At 54.8% G+C, this 11,735-nt stretch overlaps 1 protein-coding gene across 3 annotated transcripts; it reads left to right on the top strand.

The window, feature by feature from the left end:
- Window positions 1-1,784: 1,784 nt before the first annotated feature.
- ZNF771 (zinc finger protein 771) lies at window positions 1,785-11,237 on the top strand. 3 transcript variants are annotated; one of them, XM_059414916.1, is made up of 3 exons: window positions 1,785-2,064; window positions 2,704-2,853; window positions 10,213-11,237. In XM_059414916.1, exons 2-3 carry the CDS (start codon window positions 2,713-2,715, stop codon window positions 11,026-11,028), a joined length of 957 nt encoding a protein of 318 aa, XP_059270899.1. In that variant the 5' UTR covers window positions 1,785-2,064; window positions 2,704-2,712; the 3' UTR covers window positions 11,029-11,237. The 3 variants fall into 3 exon arrangements, with proteins under 3 accessions (XP_059270899.1, XP_059270898.1, XP_059270896.1); XM_059414915.1 differs by lacking the exon at window positions 1,785-2,064 and adding an exon at window positions 2,080-2,363; XM_059414913.1 differs by lacking the exon at window positions 1,785-2,064 and adding an exon at window positions 2,411-2,623.
- Window positions 11,238-11,735: the final 498 nt, after the last annotated feature.

Here is an 11,735-nt window from a genome sequence, read left to right as displayed (position 1 = left end):
TTGCCAGAGAGAAATCACAAGTAGATGGAGAGGCAGGCAGAGAGAGACAGAGGGAAGCAGGCTCCCCGCTGAGCAGAGAGCCCGATGTGGGACTCGATCCCAGCACCCTGAGATCATGACCTGAGCCGAAGGCAGCGGCTTAACCCACTGAGCCACCCAGGCGCCCCGGAGTGGAGATCTTGAGTGTGAGTATCCAGTCATCTGCCCCTTTTTCCTGGCTCTGAGGAAGAGCAAAAGTTTGACCAGATGTCATCCCAACATCCAAATTATGCCCTGGCCTCTGAAGACTGAGACTGAGGTTTGAGAAGTGGCTCTGCCACCAATTTCTTCATGTAATTTCATGTCTGAAAGATAATTTGGTGCTGGTGCAACAGAAAGATCATGAGCTTTGGAATCTGCTACTTACCAGCTTTGTGACTTCAAACAAATTACTTAAGTTCTCTAAGCTTTAGTTCATTTGTCAGAGGGAGACAATATTATTATTATTTTTTAAAGATTTCATTTAGGGGCACCTGGGTATCTCAGTGGGTTAAGGCCTCTGCCTTCGGCTCAGGTCATGATTCCAGGATCCTGGATCGAGCCCGCATCAGGATCACTGCTCGGCGGGGAGCCTTCCTTTCTCTCTGCCTGCCTCTCTGCCTGCTTGTGATCTCTGTCTGTCAAATAAATAAATAAAATCCTTAAAAAAATGATTCCATTTATTTACTTGACAGAAACAGAGAGCACAAGCAAGGGGAACAGCAGAGGGAGAGGGAGAAGCAGGCTCCCCACTGAGTAGGGAGCCAGATGCAGGACTTGATCTCAGAACCCTGGGATCACGACCAGAGAGGAAGGTAGAGGCATAACCATCTTAGCCACCCAGGGGCCCCGGAAGACAATATTATTGATCTCCACAGGGCTGTTATAAATAGACATAAGGATCGCAAGCACTTACTGAATGTTATTCCTCTTTCCTTTCTGAATCTTAGGTGCCCCATTCATAAAATGGAAGAATTGGGTACCTTTTTCAAGAGAAGTGGAAAATACAGATCTTTATACAAAATATCCCAATATTTAAGTGTGGGAAATTAAAATGTGTAAAAGACCACTATTTTTTAAAAACGAAACTTTAAAAATATTTAGAGAGCGTGTGCACATGCAGACAGAGTGGCAGGCAGAGGCAGAGGGAGAAGCAGGCTCCCTGCTTAGCAAGGAGCCAGATGTGGGACTAGATCCCAAGACGCTGGGATCATGACCTGAGCTGAAGGCAGCCGCTTAACCAACTGAGCCACCCAGGCGTCCCTCCTGATCTCTTTTTAAAAAAGATTTTATTTATCTGACATAGAGAGAGATCACAAGTAGGCAGAGAGGCAGGCAGAGAGGCAGGCAGAGAGAGAGGGAGAAGCAGGCTCCCTGCTGAGCAGAGAGCCCGATGCGGGACTCGATCCCAGGACCCTGAGATCATGACCTGAGCCGAAGGCAGAGGCTTAACCACTGAGCCACCCAGGCGCCCCTAAAACGTATTTTTAAAAGTAAAAATAACCTGAAGGCCAAACAAGATACTTCCGTGGACTGGATCTACTGGAGCTACTGGATTTGGGCTACCAATTTTCCACTTAGCCATCAGTTGTCAGGAATGCTATGACAACCCTCACTGTGTAACTTAAGCAAATCTGTTTTATCTCCCTCAAGTTCCTTTAGCTCATCTGTAAAATGGACCCACCCTTAGAGGATCAAAGATCAGGTGTGTAAAACGTTTAGCCTAATGCTGGCGCGGAGTAGGCACACCGCCCAGTAAGTAGCGGCGGTAGCTTGGGTGGCTGCTTTGGGACGTACATATTCAAAAGGGGCAACCCATTCCCCCTGGCACGGAGACTGGGAAGGCGACGCCGGGAAAGGAGAAAAAATGGGAGGAAAACAGAGGGAAGCGAAGAGGTGAGCAGGCAACAGGGTCCGCCCTCCAGGCGGGGCGCCAGCGAGAGGCCCAGGCCGGGGCGGGAGCGCACGTGGCCTATTTTGGGCGGAGCAGGAGCGCCCGGCCGCAGCGGAGACCTCCGACGCGGCCACGGGGGACGAGCCTTGAAGGTGGGTTACATCTGGTCTGCGAGGACCTTGGACGCCGGGAGGGGCGGCCCGGGGGTTCCTGGGAGTTGGGGTACAGCGAGGGGCGCCAGACCTGGGCTCGCCACCCTCTTGGGGCAGTTCTGGCCGGACGCCTGGGTCCTCTGGGGCCCTCCCCCTCGGGGGCGGGATTAGGAGACCTGACCAATGAGCGGCCGTTCGCGAGGCCCCGCCCCGCCCCGCCCCCGGAGCCGCGGCCTCGCCGAGTGCCCAACCGCCCGGCGCCCTGGCCAGGGGCTGCGCGAGCGCGGAATCTGCGGCTGGTGAGTGCGCACCCCCCGGGGTCTCCGCCCCGATCCCGCCCCCAGCCCGTGCCCTGGAGCTCTGGGCCGCTGGCCCGGGCGCCGGGGAGTGACTCAGCGCGGGGAGGGTGGCGACTTGCCGGGGCTGGAGATTCGAACTACTCAGGGCCTTGAATGCCGGGATGAGTGGGGAGAACGAGTGTCTTCGGAGCTGGGCCTGGGGTGGAGGGAAGGGGGCAGTGCAGGGCGGGCGAAGCCAAACCCTCCACCGCCTTGCTGGGGTCAGGGCCATGGGGCGGGGGGCAGGGTGGTGGTGGGGGCGATGCAAGTCCTGAGCTTTTGACCCAGCGCCTCCCCCTAGGACGCCAAGATGCCTGGTGAACAGCAGACAGAGGAAGAGGAAGAGGAAGAAATGCAAGAGGAGATGGTGCTGCTGGTGAAGGGTGAGGAAGATGAGGGTGAGGAGAAGTATGAGGTGGTGAAACTCAAGATCCCCATGGACAACAAGGAGGTACGTGTCCCACCCCTGGGGGCTTGGTCCCCCTTAAATCTGGTCAGGCCCAGCCTTCCCCGGAGAAACCAGCGATCCAGCCCCTACTTTCCTCTGAGTCTAAGACGAGGAATCTCAGGGTTGGTGGCTCATCCTTCTCCCCTCCTGTCCATAATGCCGTCATACAGATGTCACACGTACTGTGCTAGCTGTCCTTGGTTCCCTGTGGAGCTTGATGTCTAGCGGCATGGGACTGATGAATAACCACGCGGCTGCAACCCCGTGTGATGGGTGCAGGCACGGGAGGCATGGAGGCCCAGAGCTGGGGACTGCCCGCTTCGGGGTGGGGGCAGGGGGTTAGGAAGGCAACAACAGCAGCACCGAGTGACCCTCAGTAGCATTTGCTATGCATCAGACACTGTTCTAAGCACTGCAGATCTGGAATGTAGGTAGTATTTGTTCCCTTTTACAGGTGAGGAAACTGAGGCCCTGGAAACTGGACCGTTTGGTGACTGGCCCAAGGTCTCAAAGTCAGTAAAGGGGCGGCTTAGCTGAGACCAGTGGGGATCTGAGATTTAGAAGGAATGGCCCTAGTCATCGCTCAGGGAAGTGGGTGGGGCACTGGGAGAAGTGGAGGCGGGTGGTTCAGTCGTGGGGCGCAGGGTGAGAGTAAGGTGGTTGGCAGGCTGGGTGGGACCGTTCCTCTGGGCTTTATCCCGAGGGTTTTGAAGGTTTAGAGAGAGGAGTTTTAAGGAGATCTGAATATGAGTTAGATTTCCCTTTGGGAGATCCTAAATGCTACCTGGCATGTTTTCACCTCCCAGAACCGTATAAGACTCACCCCCCTGCCCGAGGAGCCCTCTGTCCACCTGGAGGACTCCTGTTGGGCGGGGTATGTGGGCCCAGGCTCCCTCCGATTTCTTCCTGCGAGGGGCCCGGTCTCTGGGAAAGACGGTTCTGCTGCCCCCTAGTGGGCATGGTGGGCCCTAGGGGAAGGGGGCCGGCTTTGGCGACCAATTGCAGTCCAAGTAACAGTTGAATTCCGTGTTCCTGAGGCCTCCTTGGCCTGTCATCCTAGCGCATCCTGCCTCTTCTGGCTCTATGGATCCCCTGATCTCACCTTTGGCGTGTAAGTTAAGAACCCAGACTCCAGGGGCACGTGGCTGGCTCAGTCGGTAGAACACCTGACTTTTAATCTTGGGGTTGTGGGTTTGAGTCCCATGGTGGGTGTGAAGATTACTTAAAAAAATAAAATGTTGGGGCGCCTGGGTGACTCAGCGGGTTAAGCCTCTGCCTTCGGCTCAGGTCATGATCCCAGAGTCCTGGGATCGAGCCCCACATCGGGCTCTCTGCTCAGCGGGGAGCCTGCTTCTTCCTCTGTCTCTGCCTGCCTCTCTGCCTACTTGTGATCTCTCTCTGTCAGATAAATAAAATCTTAAAAAAAGTAAGTAAATAAAATGTTTAAAAAAAAAAAAAGAACCCAGACTCCAGAACTTAGGTAGACTTCCAACTCCATCAGCTCCCAGCTGTGTGGCCTTGGATAGGTTTCTTCCCCTCTTTGTGGCTCAGTTTCCTCTTTGTAAAAGGGAAACCATAACAGCATCTACTTCTTGAGGTTGTGAGGACTAAATGAGTTAGTACTTGAGAAGAGTTAGAACCGTGTCTGGTGCATAATAAACAAACACTATGTAGAAATTTGCTGCTGATAGTCCTTCTTCTTGTGGTTCAGGACATTGCACGAGGTCATCCTTCTGGAGATTTTTCAACTTGTTTTTATCAAAGAACCTTCTGGGCTGAACCCCAGGGTTGGGAGTGAACAGAGCAATCAGACTGAAGGCCTAGACAGAGGACTGGGGGGAGGCTTCATGAAGGTGACTTTTTTTTTTTTTTTTAAAGATTTTATTTATTTATTTGACAGACAGGGATCACAAGCAGGAGAGATGCAGGCAGAGAGAGAGAGAGGAGGAAGCAGGCTCCCCGCTGAAGCAGAGAGCCTGATGTGGGGCTCGATCCCAGGTGACTTTTGACTTGGTGTTTGAAGACACCGTGGTGATCTGGCAAACGCAGAAGGAGAAGGGGCATTCCAGGAGGAGGAATAGCGAACGCAGAGGTTCAGCGGAGATGAGGCCAGAGAAGTCGGGGGGGAAACAGTGAGTAAAATGGCATTGGAAGCCAGCATAGAAATTTAGATCATCAAATCGGGAGAGGGACATGACTGGATTTTCTATTGAGAAGAATCACTGGCTGCTATGGGGAAGACCAGGCCAGGGAGCGCTGACAGCCTGCTCTAAGGTCGTGATGGCAGTGGAGATGGAGAGAAGGGGATATCTGGGAACCCCGACTGAGCTGGCTGGAGGTGGGGAGGAGGCATGTCTAGTCATCGAAGGTATGGAGGGCTAGACTCCAAAGGGTGTCATGTAGCCATGAAAAGCATGGGTTCAAATCCTAATTCTGTCATTTACCAGCTTGGCCTTAGCTTTCTCCTCTGTAAAGAGGAGTAATGAAAGTTAAGGTCCTCGAATACCAGCCTGAGAAGTATCATCTGGGTTACTGGGTTTGGGACTGACGATGGCACACAGACACCCGACCAGTATTTAGCGCTGTACCCACCGCATAGCTCATTAACTTGCTGTGTGGTCTCCCCGAGACTCAGTTTTCAAAAATGGTGATCTTGGAAGCTCTTTCCAAGGCTGACATTCTGTGACTTCTTGCTATCACACAGTCCCGTGGCCACTCATCGTCCAGAATAGACCTTAATTATGCCGCACTCAGGGCCTGGAGAACCCTCTCGCTGCCTATCAAAATCTAGTCTATCTTTAATGAGTAGAAGAGATTTTCTCAGAGGGCTCTGAGCACATCCAATCCTGCCTCTTTTTGCTTAAACCCTTGAGTGGTTTCCGGTTTCCTTCAGACTAAAGTCTCAGCTCCTAAGCCTGGCATTCAAAGCTCCTCACCCTCTGACCCCCCATCCTGGCTATCTCTAATCACTCAGTCCCCACCCCATGCCCTGACTTCAAACATACCCGACCCTTTCTCGTCTCTAAGACTTTGCCCATGTGGTCTTTCAGCCTGTAAAGCCCTCTTCCCCCTTTCTACCTGCTTTCTCCAGCAGTAACCCTCTTCTTGATCAGGTTTCTTCACTTTTAACATGCATACAAATCACCTGGTGATTTTGTTAAAAATGAAGGTTTTGATTCTATAGGTTTGGGGTTGGCCTTGAGATTCTGCATTTCTAGCAAATTCCTAGGTGATGCTGATGTTGCTGACCTGTGGACCACAATTCCTGTAGCTAGGAGCAAGAGAATAGGGTCATTATTTTATGCTTTGTACCAAGAAGGGGAGATGAGATCCTGACTGCTAAAAGAGCCTAGGGCAGGGAGACAAGCTGTGTAGGTGATCTCCAACTTGTCAGTGAGAGAGAATTGCATCATGGCTAAGAGAATAGGTATTTTGGACAAGGACAGACTCTCAGTGCCAACCCTGGCTCTGCCATTGATTAGTGGTAGGGCCTTGGGTCATCGCTTTATTGGTGGGTCTTATTTCCTCGTTCAAAAATGGAGCAGATAGTACCTAACCCAAAGGGTTGTGAGAGTTTAAAACGAGAACATGGATGAAAAGCCCTTAGCACAGTTCGTGGCACATAGTGAATCATCAGTGATGGCAGCTGTTGTTCTTAATTTAGGAAAGTAATGGCTGGGGGAAACAGATATGTTTGCCCTGATTTAAAGAACAAACAAATAAACAAACAAACAAAAAAAAACCCTAAGCAAACAAACAAAAGTATAAGCAGGAAGACAAAATCACAAACTTCAAATACTTGGATTTTCCCGTTATGATAGAACATTGATTATATACTCATAGCACCTCTCATGATAGTGCAAATACTATCCTAATGATGAAGTCTACTAGCTGTAGAATTTAAGACACAGAAGGGCCTTTAATGATCCCCTAGCCAGGTATTTGCCAAGCTTCAGTGACATGTACATTGCCCACCTGTTGCGCTCCTTTATTTAAAGCTTTTCATCAGATAGATTCACATCGTTTTGTTAAATAAACCTGCCTTCTTCTACACAATAACATCGATGGAATTATGGATTTCCTGTGATCTATTGTTTTTTCTAAAGTCCATGAAAATGGACACATAATGATTATAAGAAAATAGTTTCCCCACGTAACACCTAGAGTCCTCTTGCCTCTTGAGGTTTGCATGCTTCAAGTTGGGAAAATTTTTTTTTTTAAAGATTTTATTTATTTATTTGACAGATCACAAGCAGATGGAGAGGCAGGCAGAGAGAGGGGTGGGGGAAGCAGGCTCCCTGCTGAGCAGAGAGCCCGTTGCGGGACTCGATCCCAGGACCCTGAGACCGTGACCCGAGCCGAAAGCAGCGGCTTCAACCCACTGAGCCACCCAGGCGCCCAAGCTGGGAAATTTTTATCTCCCCTAGCCTACCTTGCCTTCCTTGGGACACTGAGGCAGGGGAAGGGAGTGACTTGCCCGGAGTCTTAATGAGCTCGACCCTGCCTGTCTCACCAAGATTCTTCCTGGAGGGTTCCTGGCTGGCTCAGTTGGTAGAGCATGTGACTCTTGATCTCATGTGTTTGAGGGTCATGTGTTAGAGCCCCACGTTGAGTGTAGAGATTACTTAAAAAAAAAAAAAAATTCCCAGGAGGCATCCAAGGCCCCTCTTCTTGAAGCTAGAGATACAAAGGCTACTCATGTGAAGAATTCCTTTCTCATAAGGCAGTGAACCCAGCATAAGGAAGCCCGCAGGCTCGTCAAAGTCATCTTACAGACGGATGCAAAAGAAAAATGGGCCAGAAAAATGTAAATATACTCACCACAGTGGCTGACATGTTGAAATAAATCCAATAGATGTCAAAACCAGGGCAAGATTGGAAAGTATGACCTTGAATTCAGACTGTGCCAAACCTGCTGTGGGGAGTTTCTTGATTTAAAGTATCAAGTTGTATTTTAACCTTGAATCCCTCTTGGAGAGCACCCGGGACTTGGAGTCCAGCCTCTGTCGCATCTTGGCTGTTCTAGGTGGGGAAGTCGTGTAGCCTACAGGGTAAGGGTGATTGCTCTAGAGTCAGGCACATCTCCCCCTGGCTTTTTTTTTTTTTTTTTTTTTTTAAAGATTTTATTTATTTATTTGACAGAGAGAAATCACATGTAGATGGAGAGGCAGGCAGAGAGAGAGAGAGGGAAGCAGGCTCTCCGCTGAGCAGAGAGCCCGATACGGGACTCGATCCCAGGACCCTGAGATCATGACCTGAGCCGAAGGCAGCGGCTTAACCCACTGAGCCACCCAGGCGCCCCTCCCCCTGGCTTTTGAATGTAACTCAATGAGCCTTTGTTTTCTCAACTATCAAAAGATAACACCCTATTCAAGGAGGTGACAGGAAGCTCTAATACGATAATGCACATAAAATAGCGTTGTCAAAGCCTTACAGAGGTAATGTTATCACTGTTCATCTTTATGTATACTGTTTAAACAAGAGTTCCCACGGCTGGTCACTAATTTCCCAAACTGCCTTACTTTCCAGTTTCTGAGTTGGTTACAGAAAAGCTGCCTTTTTTACAAAGGATCTTGAAAGGCTTGAAGTTGCCCTGCTTGCAACGTCAGAAAGAAAAGAGCCTTACTGTTCCTTGTCACTCACCCTCTCTTAACAGTTTCCTGATCTATAAAATGAGAACAGTACTAACTGCTTTGTGGAGACTGAATATGGGGAGAAGCGAACACTTTCTTGTCCTTAATCTGTGCCAGGCATTTTTTTTTTTTTTTTAAGATTTTATTTGACAGACAGAGATCACAAGTAGGCAGAGAGGCAGGCAGAGAGAGAGGAGGAAGCAGGCTCCTTGCTGAGCAGAGAGCCCAATGCGGGGCTCGATCCCAGGACCACAGGGACCATGACCTGAGCTGAAGGCAGAGGCTTTAACCCACTGAGCCACCCAGGCGCCCCTTCATTTGGTTTTGAATTAATGTGCCTGTCTGGTTCACGGTAGGTGTTCAGTGTATCATTTCCGCTGGGACGAGCATTCTCTTTTCTGACAAGGGAGCAACGTGCCCCCAATATTCCTTTTCACTCTGCTGTTCGTACAAAATGTTTTCTCTTCTCCTGCCTCTTACAAAGCACTTCTTTTCTTTTTTAGATTTTATCTCTAAAGGCTCAGACCTCATGAAACTGGCTCATTTTCAAAATTTTCCATTTCAGGCCTTGCTTTCTTCTCCACGTAAAAAATGATAGGTGCTTGTTCTGAAAAGTTTATTAAAGGGCCTGGACTCTGTCCCGGCCTGGCTTCTAAGACACTCTGCCCTCCTGGCTCTCCTGCCTCCCTGACTGCTGGCTGCCCGTCTTGCTCCCCGAGATTCTCTGCCCATTCCTGTGGGGGTCTCATCCAGACTCCGCTTCAAAGACCACTGATAGGCTGACAGCTTCTCAATCAACATCCCTAAGCGCAGGCCTCTTTCAGCTCCAGATGTGTCCAGAGCCGCAGATGTGCTCCCAAGTAGATCTCATCTACCACCTTGCTTCCCCACTGCCCTCGTCTCTGAAGACGGCCGTTTTACCTTTGCAGTGGCCAAACTCAAACCCCCTGGAGTCACTTGGACTCCCCTCTTTCGTGACGCCCCCTCTCCGCTCTGTTATCCGATCCGGGGTCCCACACCGCGGAAATATCCAGAAGCAGATCGCCCGCCTTCACTTTCCACCTGTGCCCTCGGTCGGAGCCAGTCTTCTCTTCGGAGACGGCTGCGGAACCGGTGGCCGCTCTGGGCTCCGCTTCTGCCCTCTCGCCTCCTTTCCCTTCTCCACGCGAGACCCCGAGGGTGACTTTTAAAGTGAGTCTGGTGGCTCAGATCCCGCTTCCAAGCCACCTGACCTCTCTGCTGGCTCCCGTCTCCTGCCTGTTACGTGGCCCTAAGCCGAGCGATGCCGTCCAGGACCCCCTCTCCCCCCACCCTCGCCCTCGAGCCTCTGCCTTGGGCACCTTCCCAAGCCGTCCTGGACCCCGCAGGCGGCCTCCCCGCAGGGCTCGCTGGTCCGTGTAAATGTGCGGCCGCTCCTCGGCCACTTTTCCTGAAGCAGATTTTTAAAATTCGATGGTGAATCCCCATTGCCTACCCCGGGCCGGGCACGGGGTACGCGGTCACTGCACAAGTCGCCTGGGAACGAACTGCGGGCCGACGCCAGGCCGGTGCACGCGTTAACCTTCCGTCTCCCGGGAAGGGCACAACCGCCCCGGGGCGCGCGCCGCCGCTTCGCCCGGTTCGCCCACGGGGTCGGGGAGGCTGCCGCGCGCGCACGCCCCGGCTCCGGCTCCGGCTCCCGCGCGCGGGCCCGGCAGTCGGGGCTGACGCGTCCCCCCTCTCCCCGCAGGTCCGGACGAGCGAGGCGCCCGCGCCGTCGGCCGACCCGGCGCGCCCACACGCGTGCCCCGACTGCGGCCGCGCCTTCGCGCGCCGCTCCACGCTGGCCAAGCACGCGCGCACGCACACGGGCGAGCGGCCCTTCGCGTGCACCGAGTGCGGCCGGCGCTTCTCGCAGAAGTCGGCGCTGACCAAACACGGCCGCACGCACACGGGCGAGCGGCCCTACGAGTGCCCCGAGTGCGACAAGCGCTTCTCGGCGGCGTCGAACCTGCGGCAGCACCGGCGGCGCCACACGGGCGAGAAGCCGTACGCGTGCGCGCACTGCGGCCGCCGCTTCGCGCAGAGCTCCAACTACGCCCAGCACCTGCGCGTGCACACGGGCGAGAAGCCGTACGCGTGCCCGGACTGCGGACGCGCCTTCGGGGGCAGCTCGTGCCTGGCGCGCCACCGGCGCACGCACACGGGCGAGCGGCCGTACGCATGCGCCGACTGCGGCACGCGCTTCGCGCAGAGCTCGGCGCTGGCCAAGCACCGCCGCGTGCACACGGGCGAGAAGCCGCACCGCTGCGCCGTGTGCGGCCGCCGCTTCGGCCACCGCTCCAACCTGGCGGAGCACGCGCGCACGCACACCGGCGAGCGGCCCTACCCGTGCGCGGAGTGCGGCCGGCGCTTCCGCCTCAGTTCGCACTTCATCCGCCACCGCCGCGCGCACCTGCGGCGCCGCCTCTACATCTGCGCCGGCTGCGGCCGGGACTTCAAGCTTCCGCCGGGCGCCGCGGCCGCCGCGGCCACCGAGCGCTGCCCGGAGTGCGAGGGCAGCTGAGCCGCCGTTGCCGGCGCCGCGGGGCTGCGGGCGTCGGCGCGGGGGGCGCGGGGACCCTGCGCGGGGCGGCACCGGGCAGGACGGCCGCGGCTCAGCACCCGGGGCTGGCGGGGGGCCGGGAGCGTGCGCGACCCGGGACCCGGGACCAGGCCACCCCTCGCTCCTACACCCCGACCCTTGTTAGTGAATAAAGTGTTCGGTCCCTGCCCCGCCGTGCGTGCGAGTGAGCTGCGGGCGCGGGAGGAGGAACGCGGGCGCGTCACCCTCGCTTGTGGCCTCTGAGCGAAGTGGGGCCGGGAGCCCCGAGGGGTTCCCCGACTTGATGTGCGGGGCGCCCTCCTGGCTGCACAGACACAGCGCGTCCGGCCGCCGCGCTGTCGGGGAGCAGCACCGGACTTCAGTCTGCGGAGGACCGTGGAGGCGGCGGCCGCGTCACGCCCCGCACTGCGCGCGCGGAGTGTGAGGTCAAGGCGGGAGTCGGAGCCCTGGAGACCGCGGCTCGGGGCACCGGGTCCGGGGGGCACCGGACGCCTCTGGAGGACGGCACCCGAGGGGCCGACGGAGCAGCCGCAGCTAGAAAGGAAACCGAGCGTCCTGTCTGGGCGTGTGGAGGGGGTCTCACGGGGGGTCAGCTCTGTGACCCCCGACGCTGCAGTTCCAGGAAGGTGGCGGGGGGTGGGTGCGGTACAGACCGGAGGAGGAGGAAG

Source organism: Mustela nigripes, chromosome 11 (genome assembly GCF_022355385.1).
Source record: "Mustela nigripes isolate SB6536 chromosome 11, MUSNIG.SB6536, whole genome shotgun sequence".
In the NCBI taxonomy this organism is placed as follows: Eukaryota; Metazoa; Chordata; class Mammalia; order Carnivora; family Mustelidae; genus Mustela; species Mustela nigripes.
Note: the sequence above shows the minus strand (reverse complement) of the source record. Positions and strands in the feature narration are given on the sequence as shown.

What these genes read in the sequence shown, in the direction of transcription:
- ZNF771 (XM_059414913.1), top strand. Translation starts at nt 2,525, where the DNA reads ATGAGTGGGGAGAACGAGTGTCTTCGGAGCTGGGCCTGGGGTGGAGGG. An exon ending in CCCTCCACCGCCTTGCTGGG is followed by an intron (nt 2,624 to 2,703) that starts GTCAGGGCCATG and finishes GCCTCCCCCTAG; the next exon opens with GACGCCAAGATGCCTGGTGA. An exon ending in TCCCCATGGACAACAAGGAG is followed by an intron (nt 2,854 to 10,212) that starts GTACGTGTCCCA and finishes CTCTCCCCGCAG; the next exon opens with GTCCGGACGAGCGAGGCGCC.